The sequence below is a fragment of the Cuculus canorus genome, chromosome 3, assembly GCF_017976375.1.
Source record: "Cuculus canorus isolate bCucCan1 chromosome 3, bCucCan1.pri, whole genome shotgun sequence".
NCBI lineage: Eukaryota > Metazoa > Chordata > Aves > Cuculiformes > Cuculidae > Cuculus > Cuculus canorus.
The window spans coordinates 50,974,733-50,999,663 of NC_071403.1; the positions used below are offsets into that span (position 1 = coordinate 50,974,733).

Sequence of the window (24,931 nt, forward strand, 5' to 3'; positions counted from 1 at the left end):
CCTCTAGCTCTACACTGTAAACTTTGCAACATCCACATGTAATGTAATGGATATTAAGTTGTAAACTAGATACAAATTAAATGCTTGAAAGCATCTGATGACACTACTGACAAATACTGAAAGACAGTTCTATCCAAAAAGTTGCTTGCTTTTTCCCTCTCTCCTCTTCTTATTGTCATATAATTATTTGGTTGTGTAATTAATTATATTGCATTTGTAACTCAGTGTTTAGACACTCATCTCCAAGCAGTCTTCATTTTAAGCATCTGTCTGCCTTCTGTCAATAAAATGAGCAATAAGCACACAAAATTCCCATTAATTTTATTGGCACAGGAACATTTCCAACTCAGATTGCAATTAAATACAAAAAATAGTTCCTACCCAACCCATCTAAACAACACTGAGAAATTACTGCTGCTCATACAGTGGTAGAAAACACTAAACAATAATAAAACTGCAAGACTCTACAAACACAATTTTATGCTCTTCTGCATCACATGTCACTCAGTAGGAAAAAAAAAAAGCTTTCAGTAATTTGTGCCCATAGAGAACTCAGAGCCCCTTTATTAGGCTGTAGAGTGGCTCTGGGCACAGCCCTGCCACGTGGGGCTTTACAGGATTTGAAGGTCCATAAACATGAGAAGGTGAGGGATCTTCACATCACAGAAGGAGAGACCACAAAACCACAGATCTGTCAGTTTATCTTCCACAGCATCTTGGAGTAACGTTCAGCCTTGGCTTAGGGACAATCTAAGGGATTTCATAAAACAGAGTTGCACCTACACTACCCACCCAAGCCTGCATCCACCAACTTACAACTGCTGCATTATTGGTCCTGCAGTTCTGAATTCCACAATTTCCTGTGCCAATAATTCATGCGACATGATCAGCCAGTTTGCAAAAAAAAACCCACATTTCCTGCTTTTTGTTTTAATGTGACTGCCAGGTAATGTCAAACAGAGACCTTTTATTTCTTGGATTACAAGAAGCAGCAAATACTCATTTCCAGAGACAGTTCCTGCTCTGGGGACAGCAGGGTTTATTCATGCTGTAACTAAACATTCCTCAGCAAAATCTTCCCGAGTGTCATTTTTCTCTTGTGTTAAGCTGTACTTTTTTCTTGTGCTAAGAAGAGGGTATGTGCAAGCACCAGGCCCAGGCCTAGACCCACAGCATCCTCAGACAAAATAAAAAGGGGGGAGTTGGGCAGTTAATTTCTATTGCAATCGTTAGCAATAATTAAAAGATCTTTTTGAGGAGAGGTAGGTAGGATATGGTTACAGCATTGCACTCAAATGAATTTCAACACTGCTACGAAAAACTACCTGTTTCTGAACATAGAATTATAGAATCACTAGGTTGGAAAAGACCTCTCAGATCATCGAGTCAAATCATTCCTATCAACCACTAAACCATGTCCTTGAGCACCTCTTCTACTCGTCTTTTAAACACCTCCAGGGATGGGGACTCAACCACCTCCCTGGGCAGCCTCTGCCAGTACCCAATGACCCTTCTGTGAAAATTTTTTTTCTGATGTCCAGCCTGTACCTCCCCTGGCGGAGCTTCAGGCCATTCCCCCTTGTCCTGTCCCCTGTCACTTGGGAGAAGAAGCCAGCTCGTTCCTCTCCACAACCTCCTTTCAGGTAGTTGTAGAGAGCAATAAGGTCTCCCCTCAGCCTCATCTTCTCAAGGCTAAACAACTCCAGTTCCCTCAGCCGCTCCTCATAAGACTTGTTCTCCAACCCCTTCACCAGCTTCGTTGCTCTTCTCTGGACATGCTCCAGAGCCTCAACATCTTTTTTGTAGCGAAGGGCCCAGAACTGAACAAAATATTGGAGGTGCGGCCTCACCAGTGCCGAGTACAAGGACAGAATAACGTCCCTGGTCCTGCGGGCCACACCATTTCTGATACAAGCCAAGATGCTATTGGCCTTCTTCACCACCTGGGCACATTGCTGGCTCATGTTCAGTAGAATGGTTTGGGTTGGAAGGGACCTTAAAGATCATCTATTTACAACCCCCCTACGATGGGCAGTGACAATTTCCACTAGACCAGGTTGCTCAGTGCCTTTTCCTCTAAAATAATAATTACAGCTGTTTACAAAAAGAATAGTTGATTATTGTATAATTTACGGTAGCAATCTATAACAGAACATGATTTCTCCACAATACTGATACTTGGAGACCCAGTCACATTCCTCTCAAGCAGCTGGAAAAGTTTGTATCTGCAACAAAATAAAGACCAACTCTGAATCATCCCCAAGACTACTATTCTGCCGGATGATCAAGTGGACAATCCGGCATGTAAATTGAATATTAAGGAATAAAATCAAGAACAATAAGAAATTAAATAAGTAGCAAACAGTATGCATGTATTATATAATACATCAACAAAGAGACTAACAGCTGCCCAATACAGTACGCAAATGGACTGAGCTGCAACTGAATCTTACAAAAGCAGAAGGTCACCTGAAAGTATTGACAGGTGCGAAACCTTTTTACTCAACAGGTACTAGTCACCTTAAATTTGCGTTTCTCAGCAGTTCTCAAAATAATCAATATCTCAGCAGTCTACTATATGGCAAAACATCAAATAGTACAAACACCCATGCACATAAAATTCTCATTACATTTAATTCTGAAAGCATTTTGCTTATAGAAACAATACTCCATGACATGTAAAAAAACTGTAAAGAGCTTCTACATTGAAAAATTACTGCCACACTTCCACTTCAGTGGATCACTTTCAAACATTAATAATCTTCACAAAGCCTGTTTTCCTTGAAAGTCAGCATACTGACTCTCATACTAAGGTATAGGGAAGCTGTTCGGTATTTTTAACAAAATATGTAATCAAAATGCACAGGGATGTTTTCAAGACCTATTTCCTCTTGGACAGAATACAAAAATATTTGCTGACATGAAAAACTATCAACAAAGATCTTAAAATCTGGCACGGACACAGAAGGTTTTCTCAGTGGCTTACTGACAACAGCTTTTGATTTAGTGTGACTTCTAATTAAATAACAGACCTCGCTGACAAAATAATACATGCCTACATAAGCAAGTGAGAATCTTCAGTGCAGTGTCAGGATACTGCCATTGGTCAGATTGCATTCTGGCTCAACTTACCCCTGAGCTGTCCCTATTCTTGCTGTACATGCAAACACACCTTTGCAAACACTACCAGCCAAATTGCCTTGAGCCAGAGCATTAGAATAGCCAGGCAGCCTCCCTATCGTCTTTCTTCTGGAGGGCGGACAGTTGCAGTTTCAACAATGTTTAACTGCAAGTGTAAGAAAAAAAGCTCTTTTCTTTTTAGGTGCAGGTTTTGAGGATTGGGGGGAAAGAAATCGCCTCATTAATTCTATCTGCTTTGAGAAACAGGTTTGAAGTCACTATTGTAGCAGCAAATTGCTTCTTGTTCACATACTCCACTACATCACAGTGACCACGCAGACACTTTTGATGTCCACTAAGTGACACTGAAACCAAATTTCCATGTCTTAACTGAAAGACAGCTCCATGTTTTTTATTGTTCACATGAATAAATAATATTGTTCACATATAATAAATCTTTCTGACCTCTTCCTACTTAATAAAACAAAGACACTTTTAATATATCATGTCAAATGAATAGACAACAAAATCAAAGGTTTCCTGTAATTTTAAAACCTAAGCATAAGAAACCAACACTCTCACAGATGAATGAAACAAAAAGGATCCAAAGAGAATAAATACAGACATTGGGCAAGTGCAGTAGTTGCTGACTTACTATTTCTTTACTCTCCTCTTTGCAATTTATTTCTTGGATCCTCTCCAAAATAGCCTTCTCAGAAGGTTTAACTATTGCAGATCCACTACTGAGTAGGGTAGCAATTTGCTCTTTAAAAGACACTAAAGAGCTCTGAGCGTTCCTAGTCTCTTCTTTGCTGCTCTTCAAGCTTCCATCCAGCTCACTGGAAGATTTCTTCAGATTGTGCAGTTCTTGCTTTGCAGCATCCAAAGCTTTCTGGTTAGTAGTCAGTTTATCTTGGAGGTTTCTGATCTCCATCTCCAAACTCTGTCTCCCTATTACAGCGCTGCCAAGATCCTGAAATACATGGAAGGTTAAACTAGGCTTCTAAAATTTGTCATTAACCCTCCTCTTCACATACAGAGCAAGGAATAACTCAGAAGCAGGTACTGCAGATAGAGAAATTAGAACCCATACTGCTTATATGGGCTTAACATTAGGGCTTCACAGGAGAGCTCCCATTGAAATTGATGAAAGCCCAAAGCCTGCTATAATCACATTACAGAAGTGTGGCCTGCAAGAAGTTATAAAACATTATACACATTATACAATTTGCAAATAAATAGAAACCATTTTCTTTTTATTGTACATACATTGCCATCTTATTTATTCATTCAGATACTATGACATAGAAAACAATTGGTGAACAAAATGTAACACTAATAAAACAAAGTACTAAACCTCAGGGGGGGAGGAATAGAAGACTAGCGTGGCATGGCATGGCATGGCATGACATGGCATGGCATGGGATAGGATAGCATAGCATAGCACAGCACAGCACAGCACAGCATAGAATAATTTGGAAGGGAAAAACAACAAACATCTTAGTCAAACTACCTGACCAATTCAGGGCTGACCAAAAGAACATATATGAACTCCTTCAGTATAGTGCTAAGAACAGAATCAGACATGATCTCTAAGTTTACTTGAATGTGACCAAAAAATCCTGCGATTATTTATACACGGAAATGGGGAGCAAGAGGCCAAACAAAAAAACCCAAAAGATAATGACAGTAAGTATAAAAAGGTGCAAAGGCTCAAATACCAATTTAATCTCAAAGAAGAAATCCTTACATTGTGAATCACTAAGAAAAAATGTCAAAAAGGGAATTATTCTGTGCTACATCATCTTCTGAAGAAAGTGATATCCCTGTTAACATGATGTCCAGTTTGCCTGAGGAATACAGAAAGTCAATGAAGAGCTGTGCCATTCCACAGAGCCCACAACTGCCCTCATCTGCTGTTCAGCTAGGCTGTTGGTGTGCAGAAGCATGACTGGGGAAGGACTAATGGGATGGCAGTTTTATCTAGCACGCTTGTAATTCTCCACCTCTGCCCCTCCCAAGATGTCACTCCCTTGCATTTCAGAAGTAATACACTCAAAAACAACATTGTCTCCTGCACAGAGACAGGGTACTGTAAGATAAGGCTACCTGGTGAATAACCCATAGGATTTACTGCTCATGGACATCCTCAGATCTTTGGCATTTTGTCATGTTTCTCATTCAGCCCCTGACATCTATGAGTCTTTCCTTTTATTGACACAACAGGGCAGAGCAGATTGACAGAACTGTGTATCCTGACCCATGACAGCACAAAAGCAAATTATGATAGAAAAATGAAAGAAAAATCATCCATCTGAACATAAAGAAAGAAATCATCTCTCATTTAGTCAGCTTGTGAACACCTTTCTTTCCCTACAATAACGATATTAAGAATGCTTATACATTCATATACAAGAATAAAATTTTCTCTTTTTTATTCTAAACAAGTCCTATTAACGGAAAAGTCCCACCTGTGTTTACAATTACATTATGGCCATTACAGCAAAGAATAAAGAGTGGTTTATTTCAACCGTAGTTTTTAGCAATGTGTATTTCTCCTTTCAGAAAGGTAGTGCAGAAGTAATTTGCCAGTACCAGGGAGCTTACCTAATTACAATCTTGTTTCAAATTGTGAACATCTGCAAACACACACAGTTGAATCAAAAGATCAAGGTATATAATAAGAAACTGGAAGCCTGTTGATACCCAAACATTAAAAAAAAAACAAAACAAAACAAAAAAAAAACCAAACCACAAGTAATTTACAAAATGAAAAGCCATAAGACTCAAAACACTAAAATTTTGAACAATCCTCCTTGAAATCTCTCTTGAACGGAGAATGTTTACGCTGGCTAGCTTCAGCAAGGTCAGCCTGAATGTTGAACAGCATCTGGAAATTTAGGGACTGGAGCACGTAAAGGTGGTATCCCAACTAGAAGAAAACCCCTAAGAGCCTAAGCAATCAGTGCAGGTCGATAAAAGAATTTCTACCCGCAGAAGACTGAAGGGATGGAACTGCAATAGCTCATGTTTTCTCTTTGGTTCCTCAATGTTTACAGCTGGTGGCCCAGGGCTGTGAATTATATGAAAGTTTCAGTATGAAGCTTGTAGGGCCAAAAAAGCTGCCCAACGCTGATGCACAACACAGTTTGAACACATGAGTAATTATGGAAACTGATGTTCAAATAAAACAGAATTAGACATTAGGTCAATTTACCCAGGGTAGATGACTGATTATCAATTACTTGATTGTTAGACAGAAGAGGTGTGGCAGATCAACCATGGCCACGCTCATGGGCGTAGAAAGCAGCACTAAAGGTCCTTAAACTCTCTGAGACAAGAGAAATGGGCTCATACAACATAGTGCTGTACTTAGAGTTACTCACTCAGGCCAGTACGCAGTCCACTCACACTCACCCGCTTACATCCTACCTGCATTAGACTAGAGAAGATGTAAAGTACCCAGACCATTGCACAAGACACTGGCAAGGTCTCCCTTGTGAGAAATCATATGTTCGATATGATGTCAGCTGCATCCACAGAGGAAGCGTTCAAGCTGTAACAGGTGGGGAAAATTAATTGTCTTTTCAGCAGAGAGAGGAGAGGCTCTTTTCTAATTAACAGCTAAAAGAGCTGTGTTTAACACTGTAAAAGTGAGGGAGTTGTGATCACATTAAAGGGGGTGATAAATTAAAGAGACTAAACAAGAGTGATAAGATCTTTTAATTAATAACACATATTAATACACACCCTCACTCTGTTGAACCTACAATCCATTTTCTTAATTCTGTGGTAACTCTTCCTTAATCTACTGTATTCTTTCATATTGCTCAAGATTTTAGCTAGCACATCCTGTACACATATAAGATCTGTTGGTCTGTCATTTCATACAATAATCATTTTTTTTAAAGTGGATACTAGTCAAATTAGTCATTATTTCTGATGCAGCTTTAAGTGTCAGATTACATATTATAATTAATGATCAATCTATTTCAACTTTGAATTTCTTTAGAACATCTGAATGAACACTACCTACTCCAAAGTGATTCAGTTGTTCAAACTGTTTTCCAGAGCTTTGAGTTACCTTCTCTATTTCTCCCTTCCTAAAGATAAAAAACCAAACAACAACAAAACAAAACCATAACCAGCACAACTGAAGCACAACAGGTCCGCATCCCAAAAGCACTGTGGCATTTTATGATGGTTGTAAATAAACACAAATTTAATTGCTCATTTACTTAACCAAACAGGGCAAAAACTAAAATCTTTATTTTCATCTAGTCCAAAAGATTAAAACAGGCCGTGAGAAGTTCTGCAAAGGTTTCCCCTCAAAACACCTCCAGAAGAAAATATGGCATGAAGGCTTCCCTTTCCACTCAGCCCACTGAGGAGGTGTGAAGCTTTAATTAACAGTCTTTCAGGAATAAAGAGCATTCATTTCTGTCTTTCACTGTTCCTACACATGGAGTAGCTCCTAAAACAATTTCTCTCTGGAAGGGAAACTCAATCATCACAATCATCATTTGTTGTTCTAGTTAAAACGGAGAGTTTTCCCCACGGGCTGCAAGTAGAACATGACCATCTAAATCACACGGTCTGCATGACCCAGCAGCCCTGTGGGCAAACTACAGGACATACTTCTCCTGAACCCCATTTATATCTCAGCCATGGCTAAAGCAATGGGCAGCTGCACCAAATACATTAAAGGAACTTGTTCTCTCCTGCTTCAATGTAAACTAAGGATCACTGACTAGGCAAACCTCTATAGCTCCTCCTTAATTAGTTATCCATCAAAATCACAATGATATTTAAGTTCTGTTATTAAAATATCTTGTATCGATTGTGCACAGAGCATGCCATTTTTTAAATGTCAAATAAAAGTATTGTTTTCACAGAAACACTGTAAGAGAGATTACTCTTCCGAAAGACCTTTTCGTACTTGATACCAGCTTTGCACCTGACATATTCTAGGGGAAATCCCAAGATTTAAACTTAAAACTAAATTTAAACTTAAATTGGTGACAAAAGTTTCACTGACTTCTGTGGAATAAAGATCACAGAAATTCAAAGACGCTTTTAGTAGCAATGACTCTGTTGTGCTTCCTGTAAGGACACTGGCTTTTTTTCTCAGATTTATTTTAAATAAATAACGGAGACATTTTCAAAGAATATCATAATTCTCTAATTATGATTACCATGATCACTAATCATTGTCTGGGCATATAGGAAGAACAGATATTTTGATTCTCAGTCTAGACACCTGGGCAGCATTTAAAAGTTATTTTCCATCAAATGTAAAATTGATATTCAGCACTGCCAGGATAAAGGTATGTACAATATTTTCAGAATTCCAGAAGCAAGCTATTGCAAAATTCCATCAGAAATACAAGATGTTCTGGATTCAAAAAGAAAAGCAATAGATTACAACATAAACAGCTTGACGGCTTGCTATTTTCACTTACATTAGTTTTGAGATTATATTAGTTTCTGTTGTTTGCTCTTTGAAAAGCAGAATAGATAAAATCATCATTTCCTTGCTAATGATGCTAAAATGAAAATCAGCTAACTGCAACAAATACTGGAGTATAAAATATGTGAAAGAACAGCCTGAATTACTCTTACACATTAACCTTATAACCTGCAAAAAGTATTGCTTGAATATAACCAACCTGACTTTCATTTTCTTCATCAAGAATTTCAGAATCTACAATCTGTTTAACTGGTCATTAGACAGCTGCCTCTTCCTGGGACATAAAGAAAGGCACCTGGTCAAGAGAGGTTGCTCAGAGAAATCCCAAGGAGGAGGAGTGAAGAACTACCTAGAAAGAAAAACTAGTAATGATTCAGAGAGATGTCAGGGATCAGTGCCATGACTGAGACTTGCTGGAGGAGACTTGTGATGGTTTCTATACACTTGGGAAGAATTTAAAGAGAAAACTGGGGGAATCAGGCCATCAAATTATTCCGTAATACAGAAGATGGACAGTATGTTTGGCCCTGGAATTTTCAGGCAAACACAGGCAAGTATCACTTCTACTCAGTCCATGCCATGTTAACGTTGCTACATGCAATTCCATTAATTAAAGCACAGAAAACCATCAATTAAAGCCCAGAAACATGCTGCCGTGTGTTTGCATCTTCTGGCACAGGATCTGTATGGATTTCTGCTTTTCTCTTTCACAGGGAAACACGTTCAAAACATATGCAATTTTGTCCACATGCTTGTTTAAACTGCACAGCAAAGTATATGACAAAATCAAACTAACTTTATACCACTGATGCAATTCCTGTGACCAAATAAGACACCCAGCAGGTGATCTGTTAGATTTGTGGATGTAAAGCAATTTGGAGTTTTCAATTATTTTTTCAATACTGTATTTCTTACTACACTTCTGTGAATACAAAACCTTCTCAACAGATCTACTCAGTATCTGCAAATTTAAGCAGCTAAACTGAAACAGCACTATAGGAATCTGCAGCCTCTAGATAAGCCCTAATGGCACACACTTCATTTGAAAGGCAATGTTAATAATTTAGCAATACATTTCTGTATTAAATGGTTTAAATAAATTATGTATTTGGCATATGCACAATAATAATAGGAAAATATTTTTCATACGACTAGTTCAACTTTGGAAATGTTTTGGCAGTAAGAGCAAACTTGCAAAACAAGTCACAAATTAAGCGCTCATCCTGGTTTAAAACATCTCCTGATTTTGGCTTACTTAGCGAGCAACCTACACTCTGTTCTTACGCTCCTGTGCTTGAAGTGAGATATGAGAACAAAATGTTCTCAAAAAAGACCTGTGAAGTCTTTGGTACAGGTTCTCTCTCAGTCTCATTTCAGTCTTAGAAAATTTGATACAGTTTGGTAAGGAGTATTTTCAGCAGTAACTAAAATTTATAACCCTTGTGGTACTTAATATTTATCTTTTCTACAACAAATTCTTTCTTTTCCAGAGCACACTGTCAGCTATTTCTCATCTCCTAAGTACTTTGCTTAGAATCAAATCAGAACACTTTATCCTCTAAAGTGTATAGCGGTGGTCTTCTGTTCAGGAAAAAAGTGATGCCAGAGGGGTGGAAAAAATGATATATTAGATTTGAAAACTTACTCGCACAAAGGTTGCCTTAATGTTAAAAACTTCTACAGACTCAGTCACATACAGTTAGCTATATATTTGGCAGTCTAAGTTTCTTCTCTTTTTTTTTCTTAAGTTCTGACCATCTACTTCAACCATGCTGCTCTAGTACCTGCGGACATTTCATTATGGTTTTAGTACACATCTTCTTTTCCAGTTATAAAGTAACAAAGGAAAACTGCTACAGAAGCTTAATTTGTTCATCCATCCTTGGCAATTTACAAAAACTCTTAATTGCAAATTCTCCTGGAGCAATTAAAGCCTTAAACCACATCCTTTTCCTTTCCAAATTATACCTAGGTTAATTTGATGAATACTTGACCTAAAACCTAACCTTCGTTTCTTATTTCAGCATCACTCCTGCTGCACAGATTTCCTCTAAAGGTTCCTCACAGAAAAACAGTGCTTTCTTTTAAGAGCCATCCTACCACCTACAATTTTTTGGGTATGAGTCAACTGAACATTTACAGTTATGAAGTACAGGTTTACCATGCAGTGAAACAAGATAATGTAGGGTATCTGGAAGCCAAGACACTCTACTTCCTGTTCCTTATGAGAAAGATAAAATAGTGTTATATCAATTCCTTTAAATTCCTCATTAGAATTTTTAAAGAAACTGAGTAGAAGAATTCTCAGAAAACCTGCAATATCACATAAATATTATTTAAAAGAACGTATTTATTGTTTCATAGTTGTGCCTCAGATATACTCATTAGCTCTATATGTTTATACAGATGATTTTTAAAGCAGTGTAAACATATAGAGCTAATGAATATATCTGAGGCACAACTATGAAACAATAAATACGTTCTTTTAAATAATATTTAAAATAATATTTTAAATAATAAACCTGTTTGTGCAGGCACAGCAAAGGCTATGACAATAAAAGGAAGAGAAAATATAAAATTGCAAGCATCATTGGAAGACATTAAGTCTAAATCAAGTCTATTTTACACAATATTATTATTATTTTATCTCCAGATATTCTCAAGCTTTCAAAAAGCTGAGAATAACTTAGACAATGTCCTTTTTAGAAAAGACCCTAATCACCTGAATTCTTTCAGGAGTACTTTTTCCCGTGCAACTCTTAGAGAAAATTAATTTGAAATTTTGAGAAAACATTTGAAAACTAGACAAACATATACATCATGCAATTACCTACCTTATTAAGTTTTTCCATGTCTTGACAGTATCCTTCTGCCTTTTTCTGTTCTTTGGTCACTTCTGAAACAAGCCTCATGATAGTTTCTCTGCTCGCTTTGGACTCCATCTCATGGACATTGACACCTTCTTGAAAAGCAGCAACCTGGTCTTTTAGTGTCAGATTTTCTTTACACATTTCAGAGACCTAAGAAATAATTCAAACATTAGTAAAATTTTTAAAGCACTGAACAATTACGTATATTCATCCCAATATACCTGCTCCTAATCATTCTAGTAAAGACACAGTGTTTCTGGTGACCCATAGGTCAGATTTATAATTGCGCTCTACTATTTCTTTCTAAAAAAAGAGTAGAAAGACAATTAATATGAGAACCATGTTCCCGTTAGAAACCCACACCTTAGTGTAATAGGTTCAGATTTACTCCCACACAATCTTCATGGTTCATTAAATAGGCAGAGAGTTGTCACTCTATATCAGTGCTTGACCTGTAGCAGGTCAGAAAATGAAAACAGATCATGTAGCTATTAGCTTCATGTGAGGAAACAGATCATTTCCATTTGGCTTGTTAAGATTTATGTCATTCATGTGGAATGAGAAACTGAAAGCTGTATTTTCTACTTGAAACCTTTTAGGCACAGGGAGATTTGAGTTAGTAACAGCTATTTCATGAGTATATTCAAGGGTAGGCCCAATACCTAGTGGGCTACTGTTCTGAGCAGCCAATACCTTGGAAAAAGGAGTAATTTCCAGGAGGATTTTGCAGCTGGTTTGCTATGTTATGCTATTTCCAAGAAGTGAAACAGATGAATGTGGGCACTTTAAAAAGTGTGTAAGATAAAAAAAAAAGTACACTGACTCCTACCGGCAAGACATTTATTAAGACTAAGCCAAATCAACTGCCTCTTAAGCAAAATCACAATGTAGAAAAGACCCCAAGGAAAAAAATTAGTTGCTAAGTTTTCCTATTACACACAGTTTTCAGCACAAATTAGGTGTCCAAACTAGATTTATTACTAGATTGTTAAACCAAGACATCAATGTATACTTTTTAAAAAAATCTTCAGTTACTTCCTTAACATAAAGCTTGTAAGAGTTAGCGAAAACATCTTTGCCTCAAATGACAACCAGCCAAGTTTTGTTAGAGTATCTATTACAATTTCAATGTGCTTGTAATTAATGACTGTAATATGTACCTAAATCATTTATCAAGTCTTCCTTAGGGACAGAACTCTTACAATAATATGTATATAATGAAATAGAATTTCCAAAAATACATAGTATGCTCCCAAGTGAAGAAAAATATGGATAGCAAAGTCTAGGCAGAACATGATAAAAATGCATAAAACTAGGATAAATTGCCCTGCAGTAGCATTGATAAGGGCCAAAAGAGCATATGAACAATTTTGCTTTCCTAAATGGAAGCTTAGTTTTTGGAAGTTCAGAAGTTTTCTGTAATGAAATAATAAAGTTTGATGATTAAGTCTCAAGTTTACATGTCACCTAGTGACTCCCAGTGTTAATATTTTTAAGAAAGCTTTCAACCAAGCATCTAATCAGGACTGTATTTAAGAACTACAGGCTGATAAAATATGCAGATAAGAGCAGACTGAGTTCACTGAGGCCTATTAGGGTTCAGAACCTTTGAAAATCAGCCCAATATGAAAAAAAAAAAATCCATCTTAAATTACAGCACTGTCTGCAAATCATTATTTAAACACAAATATTCCTGTCTTCATACTTGCTTTATTTCTTTAACAACTGAATATTCTTCTATTAAATCGCTATACAGAAACCCTTGCTTACACAATCACCTTTGACATTAAATATTCCTGTGGTTCCTCTTTTTCTCTGATGTCTGTGTCCAAGAATGCAGAAAGCTGTGTAAGGAGCTCTTCATACTTTCTGCTGATTTTAGAAGCTTGAGTCATGCTTTCTTCATATTTACTCAAATATTTACTAATTAGACTGGAAAAAAATATACACATCAGAATTAATGTTCTCTGAAACAGAATTCTAAGCAAAAGACATTATCCCAACATTATTGTTAGCTTCTGCGCACCACAAAATGAAATTTCAAAGTTAGATATAATTCTCTATTATCAAAACTTATTTGCTTATCAGAGCATAGAACTATTATCAGTGTTAAAAGTAGGTATGCTAGTCATTCTGGACTCATTCTTTTCCATTTCTGCTTTCCTCCCTCCTCTCTAGGTTGGCCACCAAACATGCAACAGAGCATCCGTCTGTAATCAAAAAGCAACATGAGACTCATAAGCACACAGTGAGTGCAAAAACTGTAGAGTAAATGGCTATAAATTACTAAGCAAAACAGATGGTCCATGAAAAATTTTAAGATGTTGCCTTAGGTGGGTGATCAGCACATTTGTCAATGATGCAAAGTGGACGAGAGTGGAAGAATCAGAGATGAAAGGAAAAACTTAATTACTGCTCTAGAGGGGATGAGGATAGTTGTATGTATACTGAACAGCACATACCGTGAGCCAAAAAGCTCTGCTTTCTGCAGTAGGTGCTGGCCCTCAGAAAACAAGTGCCTCACAGCTTCTTCACCTCCAAGCACCTTTCTTCTCCTCTATAGCCCCAACACAACTAAGCTGTGTGATGGTCAATAAACTGCCTTCCTTTGGAGAGGTATGCTAGAATTGAAAAGGCATGAGACTCCAGACATGCCATACAGGCATGCCTATACGTTGGAACATTGTATGAGACTCAACACCAACCCTGTAAACTGTCGTGTGGCTCTGAAAAATCAAGGCATATAACATACAGAACCATGACCTCTTCTAAAAGTAAACAATATGAAGTACAAAACATGTACTTGACAACTCTACAAATAACCTAATTACTCCAGCAGGGCCATAAAGGTGTGAGCACCTAGAAAATAGGCAATCAGATACAAAAAGTAGAACGCAGCTCTTTCACTGTTTTGCTAGCTCTTCAGAACTAATGAGCAAAGAGAAGGGGAAGAAAAAGAAAAAAAAGCTTTTTGCAGTTCTGTTCAGTTCAGGCTCTAAAAATACCTTGGCAATAGACAAGTTGAGTAGAAAAGCACCTTTTTCAATAGGAGAGGTGTACAATTGGGAACCAATCACAGAATTCATTAAACATTTTTTACTGTATCCCCAGGTATAGAATGTAAACATGCATTTCATGTCCATTGTCTTGCTCTTCTCTTTTATTAGTGGCTTTCAGTGCAAATCTTTCTTGAATATCTAATTAGGACTAATTAAAGTAAAGTTCATTAAGTCAATACATTGACTAGTGCTAAGTAGCATGTGTAACCACTAGTGGAGCATGAGAAAAAGCTTTGAAAGTATACACTGTAAATTTATGACCAATCCAACATGCCTGTTCCTTCCAAAAGAGCAGATTCACCCTCCATTTGTCCCTTCCCATTTGCCAGCACTCCAGTGGTATGCTCCAGGTACACAGTGAAATGGATCTGGGATTGGTAGAGCTGGAAACTAAGCTTTTTATTTTGCTCACTTTTCTCTTGGAGCACTGGTCCCTATCACCATGCAGCAACACAAATGGAACTGCTGACACGTGTCATGGGCAAAACAGAGCAACCAGGACTGCACTGGGAGTGACAGCATAGATTTATGCCACATAAAATTGATAATATCACTGTAACAATAGGCTAGTAAGATACACAGTATTTTGGCAGTTTACTCCTAGTGAGTGAGGCAAACAGGATAGGAGTCTTCTTCCTCTTTTTTATTCTTTTTTTCCCCCCAGAAGTAGCATTTTAAAGAATTTTAACAACCATTACCTCAGAGATTGTGGTGTTTGCTAAGTTGCCAAAATGCCTATTCACTTCTTGGCCTAACTATCTCCTCACTTATACTGGGATCATATCTAAAATATTTGGCGATAAACATCAGCAGTCTCCAGGCAGGACTCTGGGCAAATCAGCCGGTAATAGACAAGTGCACTGCAATTGATTTCTCTAAAATAACTTAATTATCCACTTCTAATGCACAAAGTCTAGGAGAGCTGTACAAAATACTGATTTGGGAACTACAGTCATCTAGTGAACACTCACCATCCTCTTAACTAGACAATATTGAGAAACATATAGACATGGGTACTACCCTTGAAATGGTGGGGGGAAAAAAAGTCCATTATAGAAGTCCATAAAGTGTCTATTGATATACTATGACTGACACTGATTTTTACTTTTAGAGTTCAGAATATTTACACATTAATCAATTTTACTTGTGGTCAACATTGCTATCAGTCTTCATCACACAAGCCTAAAATATTAGCAGAAATGAAAAACTGACAGACACACTATGTTAAGAACACTATAGTTAAGGATACTATCTTTTATTAAAAGTTTTACTCAATTGGTATGCGCATTAAAAGAATATGAAAAGAAAAACAAAAAAAAAATCCCCACACAACATCCAGAAGAAAGCAGAAAAAAAGTCAGACAAAGCTAACATTTCTGAAAGCTGAGCAAACATTAACAATGATCTCTTCAGGATCGTACTAGCTAGGACTTATATTTTCTTCATTACACTGCTCCTAACAGACAGCTTTACATTGAGGAAGAAATTCACTTGACGTTGTTCCAGTTCCAGCTGTGACACAGAAGAGTGTTGCAGCAGCACAGTAACTCAACATTACACAGTCCATGCAGCACATCAAGTGACAGATAAATGTCTGCAAAAGATGCCATGTGATAAGATGGACCAGGGCACCAGACCATAGTTACAGGTACTGCCCATCACAAGTGTGCGATGAACGGCACAACATTTGCCTCAGTGCCATACATGGGAATACCTGAATGAAGAAACCATATGTATTGTTTCTACCGCTTCAGACAAACAGGTCTCTGTGCTCAAGTTTTGTAAACAATGAGGCTACACCAAGCTGACTCATATCATCATTTCTCCCCTGAAGGACAAAACTGTCAAAACCTCATTTATGGGCTAATAACTCAAACCAAAATCCAAATTTCAGTACCTTCCACACTCTTGGAATCAATAGTTGTGCAAGGCATTGTAACAGAATTCAGATCTGCAATAAAGTCTGTCCACCAATGTATTTTTCTGCATCAAAATCTTCACCATTCTGTCATCCCAAACAAAAAACTGTTCTCACATGAATCTTACTTAAGTTTGGCACTTTGCTCATGAAGCTCCTCCTTCAGCTCCTGGTTTTCCTTGAATGCCGCCTGGGCTGTCAGCTCAGCCTGATTTTTAGAAGTAGCAAGAAAACATGCCTCTTCCTCCATCTCCTGAACTCGGGTTTGCAAAGACTGGAGGCGAGACATCTGTCTAGCACTGTTTTCCTTGTAGCGTTCAGCTTCAGCTTTCAACTCTTGAAAAGATGCTTCTTTAGAGACCATCCTGGACCTGAGTTCAAGAAGCTATGGACAGAAAAGGAGAAAACTCATGAAAAAAGGAAGAATAATTTTGCCCAGGCTGAAACAGCTGACTGCATTACAAGTTTAGTAATGTGACACGATCACATATTGGAATACAAGACTAAGAGTCTTAAATCACTACAAGACTGAGTGGAGGTACACAACTTTATTTTCATATAACTAGGAAAAAGCAGTAGAAGCTGCTGTTGTGTAATACAAGACAACTTTTCGAGATAGATTCTTCCAGGAGTATTTACAAACTCAGAATTCAGGATAAGCCCACCTTAAGTTCTGTTGCACAGCCTTAACTCACCTCCTTTATGCATCTGCATTACAATACAGCCATTAACATCACTATTCCCTCTTTTTTGCCTGCCTCCTCCTTGCTCCAAGTTCTGGTGCACAATTCAACTGATAATTTACAGCTTTGAGGAGTTTTAACGGCAAAGTACCTGTTTTATGAGGGTGGAGCCTTTTGATGACTTGCAGCATATTCAGAGGCAAAGAAATATTTTGAGAGTTCTGATGTAGGCAACCTCTTCTCAGCTTACGCAAACAGTTATTTTTTGGCCAGATAATCCAATAAAATGTAGCTACACTTACACAGAAACAGCAAGAGAGCCTTTTAAGGAAGAATGGGAGGAGGGACATCACTGCCAAATGTCAAGGACCTGTTCCAGAGATGACGCTAGAGCTTCCCAACAGTAAAAGAATTCAGTGGTTTTTCTTTACTTTCCCCTCTCTTTTATTTAAAAATACCATTTTCTATTGAACTATTTCTGCTACAGCTTCCCTAGAAGACTGAGCTTGAGAAAGACACATCAGGCACATAAAATTTTAGTGTTTTATTTTGTTAAAAGGAACAATTATTTTAAAGTGGATTTTTTATTCCAAGAAATGTCGTGGCATGTCCCAGCTTTCATCACAATTCCAATCATAAGCAGCAAGATGCAAGCCAAAGCATCTATGTCCTACTACACAAAATTAACAGGCAAATAATTAAGGCACATTCAATGGTACCTACGACTTGTGCTATGGCTTTTAACTTGTAGCAAACATTTTAAGGTAACAAATACTTAAGACATTAAGCTGTAATTCAGGACTTCAAGAAATGCACCACTTTGCCAGAGTCTTCCAGTGTGACCAAACTCAAGCTACTCGGAAAAATTCCTGTAAGCCAGTTGAACAGTGACTGCCTTGCAAAACAGAGGTCCTGCTTCTCCTGCTCCCAGCCATGCACAACTGTCCTCTCCATCCCACCAGCTCTGATGTTTTTCTGGATCCTCTGCAAACAACTTAATTAACAAAGCTGACAGAAAATAATTCACTGTCTACAGAGGAAGAGGAAAGGGAGCTGGTGATCTCACTGGTCATCTCACAGAGAAAAGGCTAACACTGAGAAGTCAAGTAGGGGTATCACTGCTGCTGCAGCAGCCCAGTTTCCGATGAGCTTATGCTTTACCTGCAAGCATTGGTTTATCAGACACTTTGGAGCTGACATAAAGCAGAACTGTTTTTGAGAAAAGCACCTCTGCCTTCTCCCAGGCTCGCAGGCTTCATTTTCCTACTCCACCCTCTTCTTTGAGATAGCAGAAGCACTTATATGGCTATGAGGTAAAATATGATTGGGAAACTGATCTGGCTAAAAAACAACCTAGAAGGAAAGGTTTTATTTTTCAGTTGCATCAGCTCCAAAATAATGCAGTGCACCATAAAACTACGCATGTATCTGTGCCAGCACAAGGGATGGAGCAGTGTGGGGAAGGAAATGAGCAGCTAAAAGAACAATAGAATTGCTTTGCTTGGCAGCTGGACCAAGCTATGATAGCTTGAAGAGTTCACAACCTTAAAATTTCACTGTGGTTCAACTCCCCATCTGTAAAATGTGATATTTTTTCTTCTGTCCATTGTCTTTGTGGTCAGTTCCAATAGTAGAAAAAGTAAGAATAATCCCATATCATGAGTTTTACAGAGCACTCAGCAGAACAGGGCTCTGACCTCAGCTGGGTCATGAAGGTCTAAATTAACTTGCTTTCTTCACTATTCTTTCGCTTTTGCAAGCACAGTGCTGAAACAATCTATAAATCAGTCACATGCTGAAAATAAAGCCATTCAACATTTCCAGTAATAAATTCTTTCCCTGAGAACATGAGATTCTGTACAGCTTTTTAAAACTGAAATTCAAAGTACTGATCCTGGATAGCCATTAAGTGTAGTGGACCTCTGCAGTAACTTCAGGATAAAGCCGTGAAATTCAAGTTCAGCCAATGGACAGTTATCCCTGTAGTTCTCACTGGATATTGTGTTAACAATCCAATGCTACATGTTCTTGCTCTTCCCCATATTCAGCTAAAATTAAAGACATTTTATTTAATTGATAGAGCCTTTTTTGACGTTCAAATGCTATGCAAGTATATCACAAAGCACTTCACAATATGCAACAGAAATACACATTTGTAAAATGTACAGATATTTAAACAACTAGTGGGATTAATATTCACAAATTTCATCAAACATTGTTTATTTATGTATATTTATAAACATATACACTTAAGTCTATGTATGGAAATAAACATAAGCCTTTCATGTCTCCTAAAGGCAGATTTGACTTCATTTTTAAACAGACTACTGCCTACATTGCTGAATTGGATCCAATCAATCTTATTCATTCATATGTTAAAAAAGAATACTATATGTGGAAATACAGAAACTCCAAAAACTATCCTCTGATAAATCCTCTCTTTTGAGAAGTACCACCCACACAGCAGGGAAAGCAGAAAAGGATGTGTGCACGTTCTTTAGCCTTTCTAGTTACAATCAACCTCATGAGCTCAAGCACAACTTCACTGGTGATGAAAGCAAAGCAAATTTGGGGACCTGTAACTTGAATAACATGGAGAAATGGGTAAGGATGGGAATTCACATCTTAACTCACCAGTAAAAGGAGGACGTCTATCAGAGCTTCTACACAAGCACAATTTAGAAATATTAACTTTCAGGTTTAATTTAAGAAGAGTGCAGTGCATTTAGATGATGATGATGATAAAAAGTTAGACTGCTTCAAATCTGATATAAACTCATAACCAGTTCTTAAGCACAGAAGCAAAAGTAAAAAGTACACAGAAATTCTAAAAAGAAGACTTTTACAAGAAACAAAACTTCTGTATCAAAAGCAAGAAGTTTTGGACCTTCTGCAAGCTTTCTATTCTCTGCAGAAAGTAACTGTAGAGAATCCTCAGGAGAAGGAATTAGACATATTTTTAAATGTACCTCTGACTGGACACAAACATGCTTCACTGAAAGCACTGCAAGTTCACTTTGTGCAGTTTCAGCTGCATCTCGATAGTGATTCATCTGTTCTCTAGTGACAGGAATATCCAAAAGAACATGATCATGAGATTCCTGGTAAGACAACATGAAAATAAAACCATTAGACATTACATTCTTTGGACATCTTTACTTTTTTTCTTCGTTTGACTAAACTGTTCAAGGGCATTTATTCTAAATTCGCTGTTCTCAGAGTAACTGACCCTTAGTGAAAAACAGGATAACCAGTCACTTTTCTACCAGTGACCACTTCCATCTGCAAGCTCACCGACCAACAACAGTGCTAAATTATACTGGCATGTAAATATTCCCCCTCAGTAATCCCATAGCCTCACACTATTTACAGCTCACGTTATTTCCAGCAGTTTCTAAGTATTTAGCAACATTCAAAAGGTCCCTCTTCTGTAAACTCATCCAGTCGCTTCTTCAACCCACATAAATTTTCACCCAAAGGGAGTCCCTCAGGTATTTTACTCAAAGAATCACTTCAGGGTTTAGATTTCAGTTACATTTTTATTTTGGAAGAAATGATAGAAAGAAAAGCGATGGCTAGCAACCTTCTCTGCACCACTCACAACCTGGCAGACCTCTATCATGTCTCACCTTCCGTGGTCTCTCTACCATGCTGAAGAGTTCATGCCTAATCAGACACTCCTACCTGCTCCTCAAAGTCACTTTTTTAGCTTGCCCATAAAGAATCAGGATGAGAACCCAAGAAAGGTTTGGGTTAGAAGGGACTTTAAACATCATCCACTTCCAACGCCCTGCCACAGCGGGGAAACCAGCCACTAGATCAGATTGCTCAAATATGTAGGTTTGCTCCTAACCTGCCAAAGCCAAAGGTCCTTTTGAACTCTCTCACTTGGACATAACCTCAGCTTTCTGAACGATGCTTTCTCACCAGCAATCACCATACTGACTTCCTGACATCCTTTTTCAAGCCCTTCTGTTAGATGGCAAGTACTGACTCTGCTTCTAGCACAGTCTCCTTCATAACACTTGTACAACTCTTTTAGCTGTGCCTTTTAGATTCTTTATAGTAAGCTTTCTTAATTTTGTGCAGTTCCACTCTTCTGCAATAGAGCAGAAATGTGTTGGATTTCTTGGCCTTTATTACTTAAATCCTTCAACATGAAAATTCAGACCCAAGGTCTTGATAGGAGTTTCATTACACAGAGTGACTACAAAATGATGACATTTAACATCTTCAGAACAGAATCACATTCAAGTAATGCTGGGAACACACAAGGCAGAGGATAGAATGTGAGATTTTTATTCTATCGGTTCCCACACAGGACTGAAACGTATTACTACAGTCCTAGTGCATTTAGGTACATGTTATGAAATGCAAATTCCCTCAGCTAGTGACTGCTGTTGAAAGAAGATATTCCTATGCAAACAGAGTCAAGATGTCTTCGCTTCATGCTCTTCTACATCAGCATTCGTTTTGAGGCTGAGATAAATTACAAGTTCAGCTCCTATCCATTCTAAACAGAAAAAAAATGAACAGCTTTCTAATTAGGTGAACATCTAGTAAAATAAGTTCTCTACCAAGAAACACACAGAGAAATCTCTGGGGAATAATGCAGCTTGGACTGCTGCAGAAGATAAATTACTTTAGACTAGTTTCTGTAGTACTGTCAACTCTTTTCTTTAATCTTTCTTCATTAGTATACACTGGATTAGATCCATCAAATTTAATCACGTTCATCACCCTCAAAGATGCTCAGCTGTGCCTTTTCCAAAGGAGTTGCCACTCTCATCAAGCCAGACTGATACATGTGGTACTGCTCATGGCCATGTACAACACAGCACACAATCTCCGAGATAAAAGAGCCGCTAATTTTCTCAACACTTTATCACCGTCCTGAGGGAGGGAAGTCATGTGCCATCTCTTTGCTACTTTGTCTTCCTTTTTCCTTTACTCCGCTTGTTTCACATTGTACAAACACATGAAATTCTTTGATGTAGAGAAAGTTTTCTTCATTCTGGAATTTCTGAATTCTTCAAAACCATGGCAGAGCTTGCAAACAGTTACACTGTGTATGTTACTCATGTATGTTGTTATATTTATATTACTATGCTGATGTATGTTTTCTTTTTCTTCCCTAAACACAACTACTTCCTACTGCAGAAAGAAGGAAAATATCTCATAACTGATGAAATATAAATATTTCAGAGCATAGTTGAAGAAAGAAACCCCTGTTTGGCAGCAACAATCAACATTAGAAAACTCTTTACAGCCGGAACTTCTGAAACCTACATGGTCATACAAATTTAGACTTTCACATGACGAGCCGTTTAAAGATGCAGATGCACATCAAGAAGGATTTAAAGAGGTTTAAATGAAGTCAGGTGAAAAAGTCAATAGGAATTCCTCTTTCACTCATTTATAGTCTTAGATTTACAGCAACAGATCTCTATATCCTCCAGTGCCTTAGTAAATAGGAAGCTAATCATACATGGTAATACCACACTACGGAATTTGGTAGGATTATCATACTTTTGGCAGGGAGCATGCATGCTTTAAGTAATTAGTGTTCTATGTTTTGCCAGCAGCTATTTACATGCCTGATCATTAATCACACTTATAACAATGCAATTAATTTGGCATGGCTCTGCTATAAGGGTAACACTTGCAATGCAGATGTAGCACTTCTGTATCTCCATGAAAAATCAGATTTGTAATGTTTCATGAGTACTATGCAGTTTATATTGTTTATTGTTTACAAAAACAGAATGAATAAAGTGTTAAAAGAATAAGAGGCAGTAGATAGGAGAAGTCTTAATACATTATTATTTAATCAACTCTAACTAATTCATGTTTCGGTGTTTCTCCCATTCACATTATTAACTTTTTTGAACCCTTTCCACTTACCTGTAAGAAAATAAAATTTTCACTCTACTCCAACTGCGAAACAGAAGCTAATCTTGTATTTACAATACTTAAGAGTAATATATACTTGGACCCTCTGTTTTATTGGCAATAGGCGTGCTTTAGAAGATCAACAGAATAAGGTCATCATTGTTATTGGGGTGGGAGGGTGTTTTCATTTTTTATTAAATAACTACTTTCATCTCCCTGTAATCAGGCCTGTAGTTGGCAAACTTCATTTGATTCAGAAATAACAGAACTTCAACAACATTCAGTAGTTTTACACCTCACCACATACTTTGAAAGCGGCCAGCTGTTTGAAAGCGGCTCGCTCCCATTCTGCTTTTCTTTTATTGCCTTCCACATTTTTTATTTCAACCCCAGTAAACGCAGTTACCACTACCGCTGCCCTTTCTTTCCCAAAATTTATACATATAAAGAAATCTCCATTGAAACAGGAAGCCCTCAGTAAGCATTAAGTACTCATAAATAACAACCGCTACCCTGAGCAAGTTGTCGATGTACTGTATCTTGCCCGTAGCAGACAGATGCTACTCAGGGCAGGGATTTCTTCTTCCTGTTTCCAAAGGATCTAAGCACATCGGGGTTGACATACAAAAAATAATGATTTACAGACCTTTGTCAACTCCATTCTACCTTTGATTCTACAAAAACAAATTGGGGGAAGAAGGAATAGAGGTTGAAAACTAAATAGATTTGCAATATGATGACATATGACGTTAATTTTTCACAGACCTTCTTTACTAACTATGTCACAGGTTATTGTCAGCAAAGTAGCGCTTTTAAGCACAGCACTATGAGAAAGTTTCTCTAGTAGTCTGTGAGCTTTGATGGCCTCCACAGTATTCAAACCAACAGCTAAATAAAACAGATATCTTCACTATGACTTCTCTGGGTTATAGTCACTGGTTCAGCTGCACAGTTAGACTTTGTGCAGTTTTACTTCCTCTTGCCACTGCTTTTCATGTACTCCAAGTTTTGATTTCTCCTTTCAGACAAATTAAAAAAAAATAAATCTGAGAAATAAGCACATGATCTGTCCTAACTGAACCATATCTTTTCTTTTCTCTTCAGATGTTTAGATAAGGAGTAAGGTAAAGGCCCTTTTTACCTACATATTTATACAGGACTTAATACACTGGTTGGACTCAGTGTCCTATCCAGTAATTTTCATAAAGCCTACTGTGATTGCAATTCATATTCTGAAAACAAAAAAAAATGAGATATCCTGAACCCATACTTCTTCCTAAGTTAAATAAATATTCATGGATGTACATGTGCATAAAAATTGTTCTAATTTCTGAGGATACAATGCAGTAGCACAGTTTACTATTATTATTTGCTGCAACCAGAGTGAAGATGACATCCAACATGAAATACTGGCAAGAACACGTAGTCGAAAGTTTTCCATATCGAATTTATATCCCTAAGAAATCCCAAGGATTATTAGTCCCTAAACCTGTTGTGGGATCCATGGGAGGCTAAAGTGCCCTTCAAGACAACAGGAGTGAAGAGTAATTCATTATGTATGGGCTGAACTGCTGGGAAAATGAGCTTAAACATCATGTTTTGATTGTAACTATTCTAAACTACAGCTAGAATAAACTTATCAGTTTGTTGCCATCCAGAAGCTAATTAGCTTAATTTTCTGATTAAATAATCAAAACATGTTCTAAAAAGGCCATTTTCAAAACTGCCTTGTATAAACTAATTTAAAAACAAAAGAAAGTTCTACTTCAGCATGCAGGGAGTATTCAATTTTTACTTTATTTTGCAAAATAATCTATCCTAGGATAAAGAAAGAGAAGTTTTAGAACACCATTTTTCATAAGATGTGCAGGTCTTTACATAAATAACTGCAAGCTACATGAAAATCAGGCGCTGGACAG

At 37.5% G+C, this 24,931-nt stretch overlaps 1 protein-coding gene across 2 annotated transcripts in view; it reads right to left on the reverse strand.

The window, feature by feature from the left end:
- ARMT1 (acidic residue methyltransferase 1) overlaps positions 1 to 24,931 on the reverse strand; it is a 50,641-nt gene that overhangs the window by 9,192 nt on the left and 16,518 nt on the right. For both annotated transcript variants that reach the window (XM_054063795.1, XM_054063799.1), the window contains 5 exons: positions 20,090 to 20,221; positions 16,566 to 16,822; positions 13,239 to 13,392; positions 11,425 to 11,610; positions 3,776 to 4,093 (listed from right to left, as the gene is read on the reverse strand). In XM_054063795.1, the coding sequence (XP_053919770.1) occupies positions 3,776 to 4,093; positions 11,425 to 11,610; positions 13,239 to 13,392; positions 16,566 to 16,822; positions 20,090 to 20,221 (1,047 nt within the window). The remainder of the gene's footprint in view (positions 1 to 3,775; positions 4,094 to 11,424; positions 11,611 to 13,238; positions 13,393 to 16,565; positions 16,823 to 20,089; positions 20,222 to 24,931) is intronic.